The sequence below is a fragment of the Oculina patagonica genome, chromosome 10 (assembly GCF_052425735.1).
Source record: "Oculina patagonica isolate OP01 chromosome 10, crgOcupat, whole genome shotgun sequence".
NCBI lineage: Eukaryota > Metazoa > Cnidaria > Anthozoa > Scleractinia > Oculinidae > Oculina > Oculina patagonica.
This window is the reverse complement of record NC_135767.1, coordinates 13,337,541-13,359,640: the sequence shown is the minus strand read 5'-3', so window position 1 is coordinate 13,359,640 and position 22,100 is coordinate 13,337,541. Positions and strand designations below refer to the sequence as shown.

The window sequence follows — 22,100 nt, the reverse complement described above, 5'->3', positions numbered from 1 at the left end:
ACAACTACCTGAATCTGATTGAACAAAAAAATTAAGCAATCCTTCAGAAACTTATATCATTACTAACAAGAATTTATCACTGAAACCACTTGTCGAGTACATATACACTAGTATATGATTAGTGCATAATTATCGCAGATCTAGACTTTACATTAACTCAAGAAACTTCATGGTACTGATTAATCACATTTATGTATAAAACAATATTGAAAACAATGCAGTACCTTGGGTTCCAGCCCAGTGTTTAAGTTCATCAAACATCAGCTTTTCCAGTAAATCATTAATATAAAAGATACCCTCCACCTTTGAAACAAGAATCATGTCAATAGGATATACACTGAAAAATTGGTCCTCTTTATTGTTGATTTATTTAGTTATTGCATGCTTCTTTCCCTTGTTTCTATTTTCACACTTTAGTGGCAAACAACCTCAGTCCTATAAGTAACAAATGTAGGTGAATACATTTGTATGAATGTACATGATTAACTGGTAAGCTCCGGCCTGTATGGGCCACTAGGCTCGAAGCAGACTTTACCTTACGTGATTTACTCAGCTTGATTAGCTTTTTTTTCAAGTTTGACAAAAGTATAATTATTATGATAATATTTATTATCATAGTTATCATAAACAATAAAATTAATAAATGTGTTTCTGTCGAGGAACTATTGGCTGATAGTTGATGTTCTTACAGCAAATATAAGCCCTAGAGGCGAAGCTTCAAGTGCTAATTATGCTAGTTTAAAGAACATCAAATTTCCAAGGAGCAACTATCAGATCAACATAGTTATGAGAGAAAAGCACTCTATCGTTTTTATTGTTCAACACTATTGTACATCCATTCAACATTCAAAAAAAACGTGCATCTTGATTTTTTTTTTTACCTTTTTGGATAAAACATTTAAAAGCCAAAATTTAACAAATGAAAAAAAGAAACAGACAAGAAAACCCACTAAACACAGTGAATTCAATAGTTTTTCTGTCTGTATGCCCGCTTGTTTACAAAATATTTTCACGGATGACTACCTATTCATCCAGGAATTTTCCTCGGACAGGCACTATTTTAACAATAGAGTGTTTCTGTCGAGGAACTATCGGCTGATAGTTGCCCCGCGGAAATTTTATGTTCTTAAAACAAATATTAGCCCGAGAAGCGAAGCTTCGAGGGCAAATATGCTAGTTTTAAGAACATCAAATTTCCAAGGGGCAACTATCAGACCGATATTTCCGAGACAGAAACACTCTATTGTCTTTATTGTTCACCACTAAATTTTCTTCCGCACGCACATACAAAAACGAGCATCATGAATTATTTTTACTTTTCAGGATAAAAACTCAATTGAGAGCCGGAATTTAACAAACGAAACCAGACAAGAAACCCACTAAATGCAGTGAATTTGGTTGGGTTTTTTTGTCTGCAGGCACGCTTGTTTACAAAAAAAGTCACGGGCGGGCACTATCGATTGGGCAATTTTCTTCGGCGGGCACTATGGGCTGATAGTGCCCTCCGGCGGACGGGCACTATCGCATCACGTGTTCAATTTAAACCAATCAGAATCGGAGAAAATTTAGTGGTGAACTATAAGGGCTGTTAGCATAACCACACTGACCTACTATTGGTAATCGCGCAATCTGATTGGCTACACAGGTGCCTACTATTGATCCGTAGAAGGCTCTCGGAGCGCGCGCTTAGTTTTCGCTTAATTTTATCAATCAAAACCTTCCATTAATCAATTCTAGCGATATTCTGAGTTTAATAGATCGGTCAGTGGGTTATGCTAACACAATTAGACGGCTCGCTCTCGGTTTCTACCGGCTTTTGATAGTTGACTCGGGGCTTCGCCCCTCGCCAACTATCAGCCGGTAGAAACCTCAAGCTCGCCGTCTAATTGTTAAATAGTGCCCTCCTCAGATGGACACTATTGCACCACTTGATCAATTTAAACCAATCAGAATTGGAGAAAATTTAGTGGTGAACTAGAACACCTTATAGAAATCCTCAAGCTCATACATATCTAATAATTTTATTTGTTTAATAGAAAACAATAAGAAAACCAAGCAGATTTGCGGATTTTTAATAGAACACCACGAGTGTCTACTTAAGGATGCTAGGTTGGGAATTGGGGAAGTGGGGTATTTGGAGGGGGGTGGGGAGGAGGGGATAGAGATCAAACACTGGATCAAAGCACTTTTGTCTCATCCAATCCCCTCTTCATAAATTTAAACTCCAATGCGATTTATATTACACACAGAAATAATACATATGCAGTAAACTTGGAGAAGACAGTTTTTACTCTTGGGATTTTTTTAACTGAACCAATAATTGCAGAGCATACACTGAGCGAGTCTGAGGTCTGCAAAAAGGCTACTGTAGAGTCTGGTCACTCACCTTCATGTTTGGAACAAAGCCTTTCTTGATAAGAAAAGCATTTTCGTCTAAGCGCTCAATAAAAGAGCATTCTTCCTTGAATGTACGGTTGTGCTGAGCCATTGCAGAACTTTCAACTATTAAATTTCTCGTCCGAAAAACTTCTCCCAAACAACAAAGTCAGCGAAAAGCCATGCTGAGTGACCGCGATCGATCAGCGGATAGACATAACGTTCCTACCAGCTTTTGCCAGAGCCCACGTTCTTCTTGACCAGCGGTTGGAAAACCGCTGAAAACAAGTAAGGCGGGCTTTTCCCGTTCCAGACTTCCTCTGAATTAGCAATCCATCATGGCGGACGGGTCGGAGGACGGCATGTTCGACTTTTCGTCACAAAAATTTTATTTTAATTGTTGATGCTGTTGAAATAGCTTCGTGTTCTTGGAACGGGTAAAAGGAAAAGGCTACTTTAAGATATTTTGATAAAGATCGTCGCTATGGCGGAGAAGAAGTCGAAAGGTAGTAAACGAAAATGGCGGCCTGTTGTGTTGGACGATCCTTCGTTCTTTGCGGGCGACATGGAGGGATTTGTTTCCCTTGAGGTGATGGAGGACTATAACTTGGAAAAGCTTAGAGGAATAAATGTTGATGGTGCAAGCTGCAAGAAGAAAGCGAAAAAAGAGCCATCAGTGAAGGTAACTTATAAAGCTTTGAGTGCACTGCTTCCATGACAGTACACATACTTATAACCATAATTATAAGCTTGTACTACTATTGTTAAAGGAAATCTGGAAAAGAGCGCAAAAGATAAACACTCGAGATAAAACCATGGTGAAACAGTTTTAAGCTACTTTTAAATGATGTTTTAGATTCAGCTCAGTTTAACCCCCAGCTGAATCAGTCAGTTCGTAATTTCTCTTACAAACCAAGGTTTCTTTTTACTATACTGTTTAGTACCCCCCATTCACCCTAGAGCTTCTACTGGATCTGTTGAAATCTCGTAACACTAAAAAGCCATAGTCATAAATAATAGGGACCTTCAGATTGGAGTATGAGTATGAGACTGAGGACGAGTATGACTTTTCAAACCTACTGCTTGTGCTTTTGATAATCACATTTTACGAGATACATTGTAGTCTTCTTTTCCACTGGTCAGCAACAGGGAGTAAAGAGGGCTCTGGAAGCAGAACTGAATTGAAATTCCAAAGTCAATCTTGTGCTTACTTGTACTCATACCCCAGGGGGGGTACTCCGGGATCAAAGTGACGGGGATGATCGAATGGAGGCAAAACTCAGGACCCAAAAAAATCCCTAAGTCTCCCGACATTACCCAAAAAAAATCCCTGGACCAAAAAAAAAACGCCCAAAAAAATCCCTAGTCAAATTACCCCTAAATTGCCAAGGCCGCGCTAAGCCACTTTAGTCTGATTTTAATACCCAAAAAAATCCCCTATTTAAATTCACTTGGATCCCGGAGTACCCCCCCCCCCCTCCCTGGGACTCATACTCCAATCTGAAGGTCCCTATTACCATTGCTGCAGAAGAAGAAAGAATTCCCAGGTTGGAGATTGGAAGAGTACAGTTTACGTTTTCCTTGTCACTCAGCCTACATGCATGATCTGTCTTTTCTCCATTCTCTACAAATTTGTACAATGTACTTTGGTATTAACATTATGTTATCTTCAGGATAATCAGGAACAATCTGACACTACACAATCACCAAAACCAGAAGAAAAGAAAAAGAAGGCTGCAGAGCAGAAGAATAAGAAAAAGAAAAGAAAAAAGAAAAAGAAAGCTGAAAATAAGGAAAAAACAGAACAGCAAGAAACTTCAGTTGATGAAGGAATGGAAGAAGTTTTACAGGGTATTGTACAAAATTGTACACTAGCAACCATGTACATGTACTAGATAATTATGTGTCAGATACTATATACAGTAAATTTGTGTGTGCTTCTACTAAGCCATAGTACAGGGCTTTTAATTAATATCCCATACAGGTGTAAATGTACATTTGTTCTTTACTTTGTTTCTCAAGATTCCAAAATATTGATGCAATGTTAGGTATTCTTTTTCTTTTTCTCCAGCCTTCCACCCTTTTCTCTCCCACCTCCCATGCCTCCAATCCCCCCCTCCCAATTCCCCCTCTCCAATTCCCCTACCTCCCCCATCCCCCCTCCTGGGTCCTGCTCCTGTTTTTCTCACTCTCCTCGAGAGTGTGTCTTAACTAAGTCAGTGATATTTTCAATCTTAGAAGCCATGGCAGACACCAGTGCCTGGGAAGTCCTTGGAGTGCCAAAAGAAGTGCAGAGAGGTCTCGGTGACCAGGGATTCACCAGCCCAACTCCTATACAAACGCTATCCATGCCGCCAGCAATATTTCACCACAGAGACATCATTGGAGCTGCAGAAACGGTGAGTTTTTTTGTAGCATGTAATTCTTAAATACTGTAGACTTGCACCATCTTAATATTATCATCATCAGTCCTTTTTAGTGCCATTGGATGCATAAGGCCTTTACAGTCTCTCTCCAGTTGGAGCGGTCTTGTGCCCCCTTCCTGATCCCATTTTCAGGTCAGGTGTAAGCACTTAACTTTCTTTCTCCGTTGACCTTTGCCAATTTGTTCTAGGCCATCCCCGTTCTTGCTTTCCTCTAGTGTCCAGAACAGACCTTCTTTAGCCACCTCACCAGTGTCCTTCCTCTACACATGCCCAATCCATCTCCATTTTCTGTACATGTGGGTTAAGCTCACCATGATGTCCTCTTGTTTAAAGATGTTTGAATAACATATTACATGTATGCCTGCCCTAAATTAAAGATTGTAACACTGCATCTTACTATACCTGCCAACTTTTTCTGAGTCAAAGGCGTGAGATTTTTATCCTGAGAGTGCCAGGATTTCCAAAGACGATACGACAATGTTCGAAGTTTTCCGAAGACGTTCTGAAGATCTCCCGATCCCAATACGTGGACGTGTTTTGCTAAACACGACTTCATTCTCAATGCTTTTTTTCGTCAAAACTCTGTCATTTCGGGGAAGGTATCGCCATTTACTCATTTTACATGGTGTTTTATTCTCTCACACTGGTTTGAGATTACATTTTTGGAAAATGTGTCGTTTTTGGTTGTAACTACTCACATTTTTCGACTAGGCGTGAGAAATTGGTTCGTAAGCGTGAGTTGGCGTGTGACCAAAGTTTTCAACTCGTAGGCGTGAGACTCGCGCCCAAGGCGTGAGAGTTGGCAGGTATATCTTACTTCGACAAATGCATTATTTCTATTTTGTTTTTGTTTTGTTTTTTCTTTTTATCAGGGATCAGGAAAAACCTTAGCCTTTGGTATTCCAATTCTCACACACATCCTGCTTAGAAAGGCTAGCCAAGAAACAGAAGGGTCAAAAGAAAATGAAGAGAAAGGTAGTGCAGAGACATCAGCTCCTGAGGCTGATAATGATACGACCTGCAGTGATGAGGACAACAGACCGCTACTGGCTTTGATAATGACACCGACCAGAGAATTGGCCCTGCAAATCAGAAATCACCTTCAACAGGCTGCAAAGCACACTTCTTTAGAGGTACTGTGTGGGTACTGCATGGATAGCTCACATGCCCCCCCCCCCCCTTTTTTTGCACAGATAGATCACACGACTCGTACAGCATCCCATCCAGTTTGCATGGCTGCTGAACGGCAAACACGTGGCTATCAGTGTCAAAACGGCAAGCCGCAAGGAACATTTTCACTTGAGAGGTCACATATTAAATGAAAATGGCACACTTAAGTCTCTCAATTTTATTGTGGCTTTTAAAAACATGCAAACTCTGAATTTTAAACCTATGTTTTTTGCTGCAATCAGTCATCTCAGCGGACCTTTCAGGAAATAGAAGCGCACTTCAACCAGGTCAAAAGGTCACGACTGTCAGTTGTGATCATGACATGTCTAATTATTTGAGATGGCATTCTCAGGTTTTATTAATTAAGAATGACAACCTTCAGTTATTATTGCTGTATGCTTAACTTACATTTGATTATTGGTTTTCAAGATTGTTGCCGTGGTCGGTGGAATGGCACCACAAAAACAACTGAGGCTATTACGGAAATGTCCTGAAATAATCGTTGCTACTCCTGGGAGATTGTGGGATCTTATTTCAGAGGTAAGTACATGTGTGTCAACCGTGTAAAGAATTTTACACTTATGTTAATAATGGTTCTCTATAAGATTTTGTAGTCTTTACTTCAATAAAGTGTAAAACAATACTCACATGTACATCATGTGCAGTAGGGACCCCAGGGGGGTACTCCGGCTTGTTAATGACGGGGATGATCGAAGGATTTTTTTGGGTTTGAAATTTTCGATTCCGGGATTGTTTTGGGTTGGAAAATTTGGCAAGTATTTTTTGGGGTATCTTGATTTAGATAGGGGATTTTTTTGGGTATTAAAAACGAACTGAAGTGCCTTGGCGCGGCCTCGGCGTATTTATGGTATGATGAATAAACAAAACGAGCATTCTTTGTGTTATTTTATTGCACCTCCTGGCAATTTAGGGGTAATTTGACAAGGGATTTTTTGGGGGGTTATTTTTGGTTCAGGGATTTTTTTGGGTAATGTCGGAAGACTTAGGGATTTTTTTGGGTCCTGAATTTTGCCTCCATTCGATAATCCCCGTCATTTACAAGCCGGAGTACCCCCCTGGGGTAGGGACACCCGGTTATTACAGATACTGGGGTTCAATTTTGACTCTGCTTGGTGGATAGCCATATATTAGCACTGTGAGCGCATTTTGACCAGACAAGTGCCATCTTGGATTTGACTCAGGAGATGCTTGGGGAGAGATTTAAAAAGTGTCCTAGAAAGTAGGCATGAGGCTGAATGCAGTGTGTGGACAGGGTTCGTATGAGACCTAGAAAGTCCTGGAATTTTATTGTGGCACTTTCCAGGATTGAAAGTCCAGAAAAAGACTACTGGTCCTGGAAAGTTTTGGAAATCTGTTAAACTCAAGTAACAACTGAATTTTCAGAACTAACATTATAAGAAATGTATGGCAGACAGTAAGGAGAAGTAATATTGAGATATTGGAAGGGAAAGGGTTAATGTGGATTTTGGAGTCATGGAAAAATTAATCAATCTGAGTCCTTGGAAAGTCCTGGAAAAGTACTTAATGGAAAATTGTTGTAAAGAAAAAAAAGAGTTATAACCCGGTGTGGGGGAGTGTGTGGTCTCTCCTGGCCTGTTCACTTCTCTCAGCCTTCTAGATTTGCTACTCCCAGGCCAAATATGGGAACAAAAATAACCCAATGCTTAGCCATAAGATTTAATGTCTGCATTGGAAGCTACTAAGTGGTATGATTTGTTTTTGAACTGGTACAATTGCAAATGCAATGATGTGCCATAAAACACTGAAACAGATATGAAAAGATAGAAAGTAGATCATTATCTCTATGCATTCTAAAATACCTTTAAGTTCACTCTCTACAGTGTACAATCATGTACTTCCAGCTTGACTGTAAAACTAAATTTTATTTGAAATTATGCTTGCCTAAATAATCTTAAGTTTTAGGGCCTGGGATGCTTATTTCTGTGTAAAGCTACTAAATACAGGCTAACAGGAGGGCGCTCTTTCTTCCTCTTCTTCTTTTTTTCTGGCATAAACATTTGAATGTGTAAAATAAAAGACAGATCTGCCATTTGAAGGAATAACCATCGAGACTCTTATAGCTGTAGTTCAAAGACCAAAAAACATAATTATTTGTTTATTATGAATAAATGTACGTGTATTTTTAATTTTCAGTACTTCTTCATTACGTTACTTCTTTTAAGTTTATTTAGCCCTACCATTTGATATGTAAATAGGTCTCCATCAAGTGTTTCATTTTATTTCAGGGTGAAGAGCATGTGTGCCAGTTGGAGCACTTGAGATACCTTGTAATTGACGAGGCTGATAGGATGGTGGAACAAGGTCACTTTCAAGAGCTGTCTTCAATTTTGGATCTCATTCACAGAACAAGGTACAGTGTACATGTACAAGTACAAGTACATTGTATAAATGAAAATCATGCCATATCCGGAAAGCAATGTTAATACTGTATCGTAAACTGATGTATTGCTCAATTTAAGTGAATCAACGTGTGCGAATGGCCATCCTTTTATGTGTTTTGAGTTAGTCGAACAAGTCAGCCATATTCAGAAAAAAAAAAAGAATCTGTGGCAGGCGCACAGATTTTGACGTAAAGGGCGTGATTTTTTTTTTTTTTTTTTTTTTTTTTAATGAAACCGTACCAGCCTGCAAAAAAATTATGAAAAACAAATTATATCTGTGCGGCAGTGCTTTCACTAAATACAGTTAACAAAGTAACTCTTGTATTTCACTATTACATGTACCCGATAAAATAAATGAATTAATAATATGTTTTTTAAAGCATTTTTGAAACATAGATTTACATTATACCAATTCATTTACCAATAATTATTGATCACGCTTGGGAAATCTTGCTAACAAATAGGCTCGATTTCCAGCCCTACTCGGTGAGGAACAAAGACCGGACCCGAGAAGGCGGCGCAAATCGAGCCTACATGTAGCCGACAAATCGCTCTATGCACATTTACACTGTAAATAAGCCTTGAACTCTCTTGTGGTACAGGACAGGGCACACAAAAGTGTTTTTAAATGCGATGTTGGGTAATTAAGATTGAGTTTATTTTAATATCGATTTATATTTCTCCGAACAGTGATGATGGTGCAGATTCAGAAACAGTGAAGAAACGAACTCTACAGAAGTTTATCTTCTCAGCAACTTTGACCCTGCCCAAATCGTTCAAAAGAAAAGGAAAAGAAAAAAAGATCACCAGTGGAGAAGCTTTAGGTAACAACAACTGTATCTTTCAATTATCCAGCTGGAAAACAATGTAAGCTTATTATTTTCCCGCAAACGTGCGTGCACTTTTGAGCGTGCGTGCGTGTGTGTGGAGGAAGGAAAAAAAGCAAGGAAATAGAAAAAAAACGACAACTTACATGCACGTGGTCTAGACAAGGGCCTAGTTGTTCAAAGGGCGGATAACGCTATCTGCTAGATAAATCGCTAGCTAGTGGATAGCGTTGTATGTTTTGTTAGCATTTATCCACTGGATAGCGATTTATCCGATTTAAGGCGTTATCCGTCCTTCGAACAACTGGGCCAAGATCTCTTTTGGAGCCAACGAGGAAAGAGAAGGGAAGAAGGCTGTGGACGCCGTACGCCTCACAGAGGAGTGGCGAGGAAAAGAAAGAGAAAAAACTTACGAAATTTTCGTTATATTTTTTTTTTCCATTTTTAGTATCGTTAATGGATAAACTCAGACTGCACAAGAATAATTGTAAAGTTATCGACGTCACCAACAAGAGAGGAACGGTGGAGACGCTTACAGAAACAAAGATTTCATGCTCAATTGATGAGAAGGTTTGAAGAATTTTACAGTTAACTAGTTAAATGCGCTGTACCATTGCTAACGAGAGTTGGTATTTTCGTTATGGCTCGTTCATTGGCTGGAGGTTGTAAAACCAAACAGAAGCTGTCAAAAATTTATTGGGATACTTAAACGAATGCTATCGGTAGACGTGAAAGAGTTTATATTGGTGGTTGGGAAAGATAGGTCTATTATAGGTCTCCAAACTAGCAACTTACAACTCGGCATGCCCGTCGTTGGTTTTAGCGATTTTAATATTTTTTGACTTCTACATATTCTTCCTAGTGCGCAAAAACTTTGCAATTGTGTAAATTCATCAGTTCTTCTCTGCTCTAGTTTGGGAGCAAATTATTTCATGTGAAGGTTTTGGTATTTTCGTGTAGCAGCAGTTAAAATACCGTTCCAGAAGTGTTTCGCAAATGACTTGTAAAATCGAATCCAGTTTATGACAAAGCCACCAAACTTTTGTAAAGTATGGAAAACCAAAATAAACACTCAAATAAACTAAATTCAAATGAAGACATGAACGACATTAACTCGCCGTTTTTTGTTTTTGTTTTTTTGTTTTGTTTTTTTTATTTGATTTGCAGGATCTGTATCTTTACTATTTCCTGTCGCGGTACCCAGGCCGCACGTTGGTGTTCTCTAACACGGTTGACTGCGTAAGGAGACTGGGCTCCTTGTTTAGACTACTGGACTTTGACCCGTGGGTTCTCCACGCAAGTATGCAGCAAAGGCAGAGATTAAAGAACCTTGATAGGTGAGGAAACCTGTGTTTCTTTTATATTTTCCTGCTTTTGTAGTTGCATTAATTGCTATATAATAACATCCAAGTAAATCGTTCAACGGGTTTTTGAATACACAGCTTTACAAGCCAGGTACCTGTGACGTCACGCGAGTTGCCCCATTCCCCCCTCCACGACGAGTATTGTGTGACAACGAGAACGAATGTTGCGTGACAAGCTTTTGTCTTATCTGTTCCGTTTCACAGATTTAAGTCAAGTTCAAGTGGTTTACTTCTCGCTACAGATGTGGCTGCGCGGGGTCTGGACATACCTTCGGTTGAGCACGTGATTCATTATCAAGTCCCAAAGGATCCTGATGTAAGTTCTACTCCTGCGAGCAGGGGTGGAGTGGAAATCCTTGTCATGACTCTTAACTGTTAGTGACCTTCAGACCTCTATCGCAGTGAGCATTAAGCGGGAGGTTCGTGGAAGATTATAGGTTCGATATCCGAGACCTTCAAAATCTTCCAACATTCTAGTGTTTGCGAGTAGCTTGTGTCACCTCCCGTGACACCCTGGTAACTCAAATTGTGAAGGAAAACGAAAAACAGTTCGAGTTAGTGAGGGTACGAGTTATCGGGGTCGATTGAATATTCAATTTGCTAAGTTGATAGCTGATAGTTTACTAATTTTTTCAGCCTTCAGTAGACAGTACATTGCAAACTAAAGTTATGCCGTCAGAAACTGCAACACGATCGGAAAATGACTGTCAAATACGTGAGCTGTTCGTTACACTAATTAAAATCAAATTGCTGTACTGTTACTTTTAGTGTTTAAATCCGATTATACGTCAAGAAATCAATCGGATATTTCAATGGGCGTCCGTGGCGAGTTGCAAAAAGCGGAATTCGAGTTATCGAAGTAAATTTGATTAAGGGAACCGAAATTCAGTTCGAGTTAGCGGGGATTTCCAGTTATCCGAGTAAGATGACTGAAAAGTGACGTTAAGTCCAAGGGAAATAGGACTTAGTTGGAGTTAGCGGGGGAGTTCTAGTTATCCGAGTTCGAGTTATGGGGTTCTACTGTACTTATAACTCATAATTTTTATTTATTTATTTCTTCTCTTGTAAACAGCTTTATATTCACCGTAGCGGACGAACGGCCAGAGCAAGCAGAGAGGGCTTAAGTGTTGTGCTTGTCGGTCCAGAAGAACTAGGATCTTACAAGAAAATCATGAAGACACTAAACGGAGGTACTGTGTGATTGAAGTTCAGATCTACATGTACCTTGTAAATGTAATTTTCTTCGAAGAGGGCAATAGATTGCTTCATGTGACATCAATTTGGACGTATTAGTGTAGTAAAACGTAGATCCTTGTTCAGAAATTTATTTTTATGTTTATCATTCTTTGTGTTGTAGGAAACGATCTTGATTCCTTCCCAGTTGACGTGACTTATATGTCTTCCATAAGAAAAAGAATCTCACTCGCCAAGCAAATTGACAAAGACGAACACAAGTAAGTAGACTATTAACAAACAAAACGCACAAACAACAACAAAAAATGCGAAGAAATTATTCTACATGACACGAGCGTGGGACAAAGAAAAAATCTGAATCGCCGACGGGAATCGAACCCATGGCCTCCCAGATACCGGTTGGGCGCTCTAACCAACTGAGGTACAGTACCTTGGACTCGCTATGAGCTAGGCCATTTACTAGGTAAATGTACTAGTAAATGGCCTAGCGCACAGCAAGCGCCCAACCGGTATCTGGGAGGCCATGGGTTCGATTCCCGTCGGGGACCCAGATTTTTTCTTTGTTCCACGCTCGTGTCATGTAGAATAATTTCTTCACTATTTACCACCGAGCTTAAAATCTACCATCTTTATTATTTACAACAGCAAAAAAATTTGCTTGTACAATCTGCTCTACTCTTGTATGTTTCCACTAATAAATTACCCTTCTTCCTGCCTGCCTTTCCGCCCGCCCGCAAGTTTGCAAGGAAGTTCCCAACTAAATCGACAATTTCGTTGAGAACGCTTCGTGATTGACGTAATAATGTTATATCAAACACAAGAGACAGTCTTTCATCGGGATATCTAAACACCGAGAAGAGAGTTGAAAATACGACCCACCGCGGAGTATTTTTGACGAAATTCAAGTTGTTTGGAAAGCCGATGAAACACTGTCTCGAGTGTTTGATATATCTTCTCAGTCCTGAAACAAAAACTGCGAAGTAAACGGAGAAATAAAATCGTGAATATCTATGCTTTTACGGTTGTGATTTTTTTTGTTTTAACTTGAGGAATTAGTAATGAGTTTGAGAAAACTACTTAATGAAATTGCCAAGTTTGCATCCAACTTGGGAATAGTCCATTTTACAGTTGGCTGCCAACCTGCCATACGGAGGTTGAGCCCGCAATACGAGCGGCGGGCAAAACTGAGTTTTCCTACGTCATCACTTCAAACATAAAGTGACAATTCACTTTCGACTAAATGAAGTATATATGCCGAACTATCATTGTTTTCGCGACTCAAGAGGACTCGAAGGCCGTCTATTTGTCCGACGTCAATAAAGTTAAAGCCCAACACAAACCTTTTCCCTGCCTTTCTGGAACTAACCTCACTGATATTGAACTTCATTTAACGAATGGCATTCTAAAACGTTGAAACACTCAGCGAAAAAGCTGGTAAGTAAACGCGTCGTCGATTTCCCGCGGTGAGCTGAATTTTGGCGGCACTGTTTTTTTTGGTGGTTTGGGCTTTTAACAAATTATGTGAAATTTGCCATCCGATCTGTAAGGTATGTGTACACCTGAAGGGGATTCCTCCGACTTGAGGACGACAGAAGTGGACAAAATAGGTTGGCTAGTACCTCGACTAAAAAATTGCCAGGCTTTCTTTAGCATAACTGTCAATTTCAGCCGCTGCTCGAAATTAGAAATCACGAACATTTCCATACCTGAAGATATCGAACTACAAATAAACGACTTTAAACGATGTGCAAATTCGGCGTTGAAAAGCGGTTACAATAACTCTATAGCAAGCAGGACAACTGAAGAAAAAATGAAGTGAAAATAAATACTTTTTTGGATACTAAAATTTACTTCAACTGAAAAGTTTACAACTTTTAATTATAACTGGTGTGCTATAATTATAAAGTCACCTACTACGATTAGGCAGCCTCTGTCAGTATCAGTCAAAACCAGTTGAATCCAGTTTTGAGAGGTCACTGGGGAAAAAAGTTTGTGGAGAAAACTGGCCCTACAAGGTATAGGTAAGAAAATAAATAACAGTAGCTGTTTTACTAAGGTATCAGAACACCTTGACACAAAATATTAATTTACCCAGTTTAAAAGATAACTGAAATTTATGGTGTACTATTAAGGATTAAGGGACCAGGGTCTGTGCTTTTTCAACTAAGATAAGATTCAGTGATCAACAATGTTTTAACAGTGCTAATCAGTTACAACTCCAAAATATTGCACCTGTTTTTGATGAAGCAACACTAAAGTGCTCAGCACAATCTAGTAGTAGTTCAAACCATTTACTTTATTACAATGTAGTAGCTAAGAAAACCACGAAAATATTGCACATTAAATCTCAGAATCAAGCACTGTTAACAGATCTTCACATAAGGGTTTCTAAACTCTTTTAGTAGCCACTATCAACTTACAGAACTACAAATTCTGAAATCATTAACCTTTTTTGCAACTGGATTACATCCTTTACAAGGATAATGGCAAGGCTAGTCTTATTTTTAAAATTGGATTTACACAAGGTGTTATCCATTTAAGATGAAAATATATTGTTTTGTATTAGGGTCTTAATTAACACGCTTGAAAATCTAATCCTAGAAATAGAAACAAAAACAAAACAAACTCTGATAGACAAAATTTAAATTATTATAGTCAACCTTTGTATTGAAATTGAAGTGATATTTATTTTATACTTAAATTTAACAGCTCCTTAACAAGGACTTCCTAGTATTTAATGGTCTTCAATGAGAATGAATCTTTATAGTCTTAAACGAAATTAAAAGCTCTTCAAGTGCCAAATGAAATGAGACAAAACATAGCAATTCACAGCAAAATTATTACAATCCTTAAACTGGAGAACACTGACTCTAGTGTTCAACAATTGAAAAGTTGATTTAAAAAGTTTAATTAAGTAAATTTCAATCTAAAAGATTAATCTTTTCCTAAAGTTAGGATTTCAATAATACATATAGAAATTTACATGCAGTCACAAAAACAAAACAGATTTTCTAATTCCGTAATAAGCTTAATTTAATACACTCAAGATACCATATTTACAAATCAAACAAAACAAAGTTTCTACACTACAGTTTCTACCTGACAAGACCAGTCTACCCGAAATGCTACAACGGTATGAAAGGCATCCAAATCTAGCTAAGGCCCTAAACCTTGAAAATCTAGACTTCAGCATGTCCTTTTACTCATGACTTCGGTTATAGCGTTGTGACAGCTGCGAATTGAACAATCTCCACAGGAACAAACGTGTAGTACTCTACCCAACGCTGGTTAGAGCGGCGTACATAACAGCGATCAATCTTTTAAATTAGGCGAAGGAGAAAGGGAATGATGTTCGCTTTCTCGTTAAAATGTACTTTGGTCTGGGAGGCAGTTTAACGAGCTTCCTCGATGTCGACTCCAATCGACCATAGCGTCGCAGTTTTCAAATGCAGCATGAATCTCATCCAGCGATCGCCATTCCAGCAAGTCAGACACGGACAGCATCGCACACTAAATCAAAATAAGTCACTACACTTCGTTGAGAAAGACTGTGAACTCAGTAAAATAAAAAAAGGAAGGACAACAGAAACCAGCGCTTCGACTTCGAGCCATGGTGAACATTTTTCGCGCCTCACTTCATGTAATTTCTCTGTTTTTTCCTCGTTCACCACAACCAATCAGAGAGCGCAAAACCTAAGTGACGTAGGAAAACTCAGTTTTTCCCCGCAGCCGGCCTCTGATTGGGTAATTTAAATTTTGATGGCGCGGACCGTATGGCAGGAAGTGGCCTGGCCTTTGAAGGGTAGTGAGGCTGGAGGTGACCTTGCATTGATACAAATGTAATCATGTAAATGCAAACTAGTTAGCATCAGAACAACACGATTAACCCAACAAAAGCAACTGGTGAGGTCTGTATCAAAACAAGGTCACCTTCAGCCTCACTTCCATTCAAAGGCCAGGTCACTGAGCAGACAACTGTAAAATGGCCTATTATCGAACGAGCTTCGGTAGCGCCGTTGCTAAGGCAAGCTGGAGTTAATGATCACTGTGTCATCTGCTAAATTTTGTTAATTATTTTTTACAGATTTAAACGCAAGAAGTCAAACAATGACTGGTTACTTGCCTCTGCCAAAGCAATGGACATTGAAGTTGACGAAGATTTGTATCCTTTTGAGAAAGTAAATTACAACATGGTTAAAGCATAACTCATTGGCTGATTTTGACAAACTCGAAATTTGATTGGCTTAGCAAGAATTTGTGTCCTACACATCGCCGGCAATTGTTAACACGTGATTTCAAAAGCTCTCGGCCGATTTGACCTTACTCGCCCGACTTCAAGCTTTTTTGAAATATGTGAGCTTAGTTATTTTGCCTTCAACGAGATACATAACAGGTTGGAAGATCTTGGAGACTTGGGAGAAAGGAAGGAGCGACAAGATAAACTCAAGCAAATGAAAGGTATTATATTGTATATTTAAAGCTCATTCCCAACTGAGCCAAAACCTGATTTGTTGGCAAGTCATTTGTTGGTCAGTGGTAGGTATAGTCTGTGTTCGAGCAAACTGGCCCATTACGCCGGAGCTTATCCCGGTTTCAATAGAGCATGAAGCGACAAGGAGCATTTCTACTCATCCCTGGATGGGTTGTTAGTCCATCACCCAGGGGGGGGGGGGGTAATCCGGCTTGTAAATGACGGGGATGATCGAATGAAGGCAAAACTCAGGACCCAAAAAAATCCCTAAGTCTTCCGACATTACCCAAAAAAATCCCTGGACCAAAAATAACCCCTAACAAAATCCCTCGTCAAATTACCCCTAAATTGCCAGGAGGGGCAATAACGCTCGAGTTTGATTATTCATCATACTATAAATACGCCAAGGCCGCGCCAAAGCACTTTAGTTCGTTTTTAATACCCAAAAAATCCCCTCTTTGAATCAAGTCGCCCAAAAAAATACTTGCCAAATTTTCCAACCCAAAAAAATCCGGAATCGAAAATTTCAAACCCAAAAAAATCCTTCGATCATCCCCGTCATTTACAAGCCGAAGTACCCCTCCTGGGGTCCATCACAGGGTTACCCTCCCAGCATTAAATCCGCCAGTACCCATCTATACACCTGGGTGGAGAGAGACACTATGTGATTAAAGTTTCTTACCCCAAAACACAACACAATGACCCCGGCCAGGTTCGAACCCGGACCGCTCCAGCGCTCTAACCATTAGGCCACCGCGCCTCTCCAACAGTAAACACCATTGGTAATATTCCCACAAGAATGAAGAAATTTGTATAGTCGAACCTCGCTTTTCAGGTAAATAAAAAATTACGGGCAATTCATGTTGTCCTGTCCTGACATTACAATTCTCGTGAAATAAAACAACTTTTATAAAGTTGCTGACACACAAAATAAAATCGACTTCGTTTAACAAGGGTTGCACATAATAGTCTGGCGACTAACAACTTGTGGCCTTCGGATTCCTGATCGACCTAGAATTTAGCTGCGATGGTTTTTGTGGAGAAAGGAAAACCGGAGAATCCGGAGAAAAACCCTCGGAGCAAGGCGAGAACCAACATCAAACTCAACCCACATATGACGCCGGCTCAGGTTGCTTCTTGTATCAGCACCACAATATTATGTGGGTCGATTGAACGCATAAAAGTAACTAATTGCGAGTACGTAATAAGCGCAATTTAGCTGCTCGCCATTCGCCCAGTTTTGGAAGAAAATATCAGGCTTTCCAGAGTATACTATATTAGCAAGGCACGAATGTACATTATGTTATTTTTACATTTCATGTGTAAATCCCAGCGCTTGTATTTTTGTTTGTTTTATCTTACCTTTCAGCCGAACTTTCTGGGTTGTTGAAGACACCACTGATTCCGGATGGGTTTAGCGGAAAATACCCAACCAAAACTGGAGCTCTTTTAATGCCGGGAATAAAAGGTAACTATAAATTCTGAGAAAGGTTATTATCCTTCTCGTGTAAACCGCTTTGTCTGTAGTTTCAAACAGAAATGCTGTAGTCCCTGCATTTGCTTAGCTGTTTGCTGGTTTTATGAAACTCGTGCACAAGTTTTAGCCAATCAGAATGACGAATGACACGCTTTCACGACTATTCCCGCGCTCGCATTGCCACGGGTCGCGTGTTTTTGTTCGGAAGCTCTGATTGGTTTTGTTGCGTCATTTGCGGTCGCGTTGATTGGCTTAGCGACTGCCGTGAAAACTCTGTTAACCCCTAACTTTTGTTTCTTTTAAGTTCCTCTTCGTAATTAGCCTTTGTCCCTTCCCCTTCTACCCTTCTACATAATAGCGCCTAATTCGTTTTTGTATTTTGTTCGCAGCCGTAACAAATTCTGAGGAAACCGAAAAAGTTGCTGTTGGAGACGTTAAAAAGAAGAGAAAGAGAAAGAAATCCAGAACGTAACAGGAGGTCGCCATTTGAACGAGGGAACGAAAGAACAACAAGACAGAGTGTTGTAAGGAAAAGTAGTTGATTGGCCAGAAGACAGGAAGCAAATTTGGATTCATAACTGAGGACGACACGATAGATGGAAGGAGCTATGACTGAAGAAGGGAAAAAATCAAATGTCGTATGAACAAATATCGTCACTTGCGAGCAAGCAATCCTCATAGAAAATATCATGTTCTTTTCAAAGACATAGGTGCCTCGCGACATAGGTGCCAGCGAATTTAGTCTACTTTCTTCAGCTTTGTGGCAAAAGGCTATTAGGCAAGAAGAGTGTTTTCAAACACAAAAGTCGCGCAAAGAAAATCCGGTTCTTGTAAGTGAGTCAAGAGTTGCATTACCTCGCGACACAAACAGCAGCGAATTAAGTCCACTTTCTTCAGCTTTGCAGCGATAAACGACCAGGCAAGAGGAAGGTTCTCAAATGCAAAATCTTCCAAGAAAAAAAAACCTGGTTTAGACGGAGTTTCAAGAAATGGTTTTCCACGCAACGCACGTACGAAGGAATTAAATCCGCATTTTTGACCCTCCCTGGACGACAAATCAGCGTATAACGGCACAAGTAAAATACATCTAAGCTTCGCAGGTTTATTCAATCGCCCAACAAGACACTTTGATAGACCTATGCATCAATATACAGGTCAAAGGAAAGGACACCTAGTAAAGCCTTAACCTAGAGATCATTCCCCGCAAGGTCGTCGCCATTCGCGTGACATGCGCGCCTCAGCATCTACAGACTGGGGTGACTATATCTGCATCTAGTAGCAGAAACTCGATTGGAGTTAAGAGTTAGCTAACGTGTAACTGCCCTTCTCGTGTGACTACTAGCTTGCTTGCGCTCTCATCAACTCTCGTGTGTTTCTGTTGGCTGTTTTCTTTTACGGAAACTGTATAGTTGTTTCAAAAGCATAGTAGAATTCTACTAGTATACTAGCTAACGCAAATACTACAACCTGATTGGCCGAGCTACTTTTCTGCTATTAGCCACATGCATCAGCGTAGAATGTATGAAGATTAACTTTACTTAACTCGAAAAAGGGTTCAGTTGAAAGTACTTTAGTGAGAATTCTACTAAAACATTTAGGTTATTTAGGCACTGCTTTGTTCTTTTTCTTTTTTTTTTTTTCCTTCTGGGATAGACCACCAAAAATTTCACTAGTCTAGGGCATATGTGGAACATTAGTTTTGCGTGCTTGAGTCTGAAGATTACACGCAATTGGAAAATCAAAGCTATCTATTTTTACTCTTGCCACAGGCAGGCTAGACTTACTCTTTACAAGCGCGACATGAAGCCGGCATGGCGACTCGATTTGAAGCGAGCTTTTGATTCGGTCACTGTTCGGTGGACTGTTCGGTAGACTTCAACTCGTTCCAACATAGAAATACCCATACAAATTCTATAAATAAAAAGGCCAGGCCGTCTACTTCCCGCGCTTTAAAGTTCAAATTGTAAGCTTGGGCAGCCTGTGCTCACGTGCGTATTTTTGTCGCGTGTGCGTCCCGGTCTGCAACTTGCGCCCTTTGTCTATCGATCTTAGGACATTCGCGCATACTACATATTTTATTTTACTCTTGAGTTTAACACTCATCGCTTGCATTCAACCTCTTGACAGACGACTCAGAAAATTCGCACCAGTTTGGTTCCAACAGCAGCATTTATTGTACATCTTGATCTTACTGATGTAAGCAACCAATCATTAGACGATAAATGTGACAAAAAATGCAGTCAGGAATGGACATAATGGCTACATTTTGTGGTTCAATTTTAACCTTGGTACAATTTGGTGTCTTCCTTTGTTCTGGCGTATCATGATGTATGATAATGCATAGAAAAGAAAGGAAAATACCAGATTGCACCAAGGGTATAATTGAACCATTACAGATACAATCGATTGTTAATAATTTTTAGCAACTAACTTGAGCAAAAGGTTAAATTCGGTGTTTATGAAAACTTGAAACAAAAACTTTTTCAAACTCAACTCAGTTTCAGCCACATTTACGATTTTATACCAAGTGAACAAGCCATAAGTTACCCTGTCATAGCTCACATTTGTTATTGCCGCTTTCATCGTCTATTTTTCATGCTAATAAAAGTTACTGTTGGCTTTTCTGAAGGTTTTTGTAAACTAAATGCAAGCAATAATAAATAAATATGAACATTTACTTTATGATTTAGAATGCACGAGCTTGACAGCTATTTATTAATATATGAAATGCTAAAGCCTGGTTTTCACTGGCGATGCAAGCTCAAGCGCAAGCATAAGTAGCTTGTACTAAGTGAAAACGAACGTCAACATAAGCAGCACAAGCATAAGAACACGATGTTTACTTGTTACAAGGCTCAAATACTCAGACGCGGGAGAATCTAGAACGAGTGTTTTAGTTGCGCAGACACGGCCAGACGTCATAAATGTCTTTGGGCTTATGCGGTGTTTCGTTTTCACACGGCAAGCACAAGCGGAAGCACAAGAAAAGGGAAATTTTGATCTTTGTGCTTTTGCTTACGCTTGTGCTTATGCTTATGCTTGCGTCAAGGCCTTTTTCACGGTGAAATATGAGCTGTTATGCTTGCGTCTGTGCTTGCGCATGTGCTTGCCTCGCTAGTAAAAGCAAGGCTTAACCAACTGTAATAAATACGTAAGCGGACGTTTGAACGCAATTTCACCTATACTGCTAAACTTACTTATCTCGATCACATCATATTTAGTATGTTTCATACATAACAAGAACTGGGTTTTTAGTCTTGTCACACAAAAACCTACAAAATACCTTTAACGTTAAATAAAGAGCACTAAATGCGTGCTCATCAAGGGAGCTGACCCTATGTCATCCGCTCTTTGTAATACAACAAAGGAATTAAAATTTGTCTAAATCTAAAAACTTTTTTTTTCGGAGATCATATACTTATCTCCTCCGTGTGTGCTGGATAATGTTTTATATAGAGTGACTGAGTGCCGAAAGTAATTCGCGTTTGCTTTGTTTTGGAATTACTGGGTGAATTAGTGATTGATTAGAAAGTTTGTGCCACTTTCTCAACCAATCAGAAGTAAAACCAAAATCAATCGTGGCTCGCTCACAAACATTTTCCTGCGCTTTGCACCGGCTACATGTACTTGCTACAAGTTTTGATTGGTTCACTGGATTGTCTGTGTTCTTTGTGATTGGTCAAAGTGATTTCCTTGGTTTTGGTTTAACGACACTCAATCGAAGGTCACTCTAATAAGAAAAAACTGGTTTATGTTTACATTGCTTTACTTTTGCTGAAGGTTTAAAAAGTGCAAAAACAAAGATTTCGCCTTATTTATTTACATTATTTCTCGAATTTTTATATGGATCCGAACACGTGTGTTATTAAAGATATTGCTGTGTAGTTTCGCTGTATATGTTTTGAAGAGTCTTACAGAAAATATGTACAGCGATACTACACATTAAAATATCTATTAATAATCAATCAATCATCGAAAATTTATTCTTATTCGAATTTGTTGCAAAAATGCTAGTGTCTCTGTATTAAGATAATAAATACTTACTAAATAAATAAATGATAAATAAATTAATGAATAAATAAATAAAATGACGGAATAACTAAACAGAAACTTGCTGCTAAAACCAATAAGAAAACCTACATTCCATTTAAAAGGCAAGACAAACGACTAAAGTCATTTACAGTGACAGCAGTTCTAAAATCGTCAGACAGGGAATTCAATATACTTCTTGTTTTTGATAAGTAAGTAAAAGAACTAGTCCATAGAATAAAAGTATAAAATAAAAGTGTGCATTCGGGCCCAAATGCCCTTCAGGTCCTGGGCCTATCTCGGCTTTTCATAGCATTAAGTATCTCTACCAACACCTCCCCCC

At 39.3% G+C, this 22,100-nt stretch overlaps 2 protein-coding genes across 2 annotated transcripts in view; one reads left to right on the top strand and one right to left on the bottom strand.

The window, feature by feature from the left end:
- LOC144629040 (RNA-splicing ligase RtcB homolog) overlaps positions 1 to 2,507 on the bottom strand; it is a 35,323-nt gene extending 32,816 nt beyond the window's left edge. Inside the window, exons 1-2 of the mRNA XM_078487203.1 lie at positions 2,387 to 2,507; positions 225 to 303 (exon numbers count right to left, since the gene is read on the bottom strand). Of these exons, the coding sequence (XP_078343329.1) occupies positions 225 to 303; positions 2,387 to 2,488 (181 nt within the window). The 5' untranslated portion in view covers positions 2,489 to 2,507. The remainder of the gene's footprint in view (positions 1 to 224; positions 304 to 2,386) is intronic.
- A 206-nt stretch (positions 2,508 to 2,713) lies between these two features.
- Positions 2,714 to 22,087, top strand: LOC144629011 (ATP-dependent RNA helicase DDX24-like). The gene is made up of 16 exons (XM_078487156.1): positions 2,714 to 3,058; positions 4,050 to 4,227; positions 4,615 to 4,775; positions 5,675 to 5,935; positions 6,402 to 6,512; positions 8,240 to 8,364; positions 9,086 to 9,219; positions 9,671 to 9,792; positions 10,390 to 10,559; positions 10,791 to 10,902; positions 11,659 to 11,776; positions 11,944 to 12,040; positions 15,865 to 15,942; positions 16,174 to 16,238; positions 17,621 to 17,719; positions 18,118 to 22,087. The coding sequence occupies exons 1-16, from the start codon at positions 2,861 to 2,863 to the stop codon at positions 18,198 to 18,200; spliced, it is 2,112 nt and encodes a 703-aa protein (XP_078343282.1). The 5' UTR covers positions 2,714 to 2,860; the 3' UTR covers positions 18,201 to 22,087.
- Positions 22,088 to 22,100: the final 13 nt, after the last annotated feature.

Bases quoted from the DNA above. Each gene is read 5' to 3' on its own strand.
- LOC144629011 (XM_078487156.1), top strand. From the start codon at position 2,861: ATGGCGGAGAAGAAGTCGAAAGGTAGTAAACGAAAATGGCGGCCTGTT. The intron at 8,365-9,085 runs GTACAGTGTACA...TTCTCCGAACAG, and splicing joins GATCTCATTCACAGAACAAG to TGATGATGGTGCAGATTCAG. The intron at 11,777-11,943 runs GTACTGTGTGAT...TTTGTGTTGTAG, and splicing joins CATGAAGACACTAAACGGAG to GAAACGATCTTGATTCCTTC.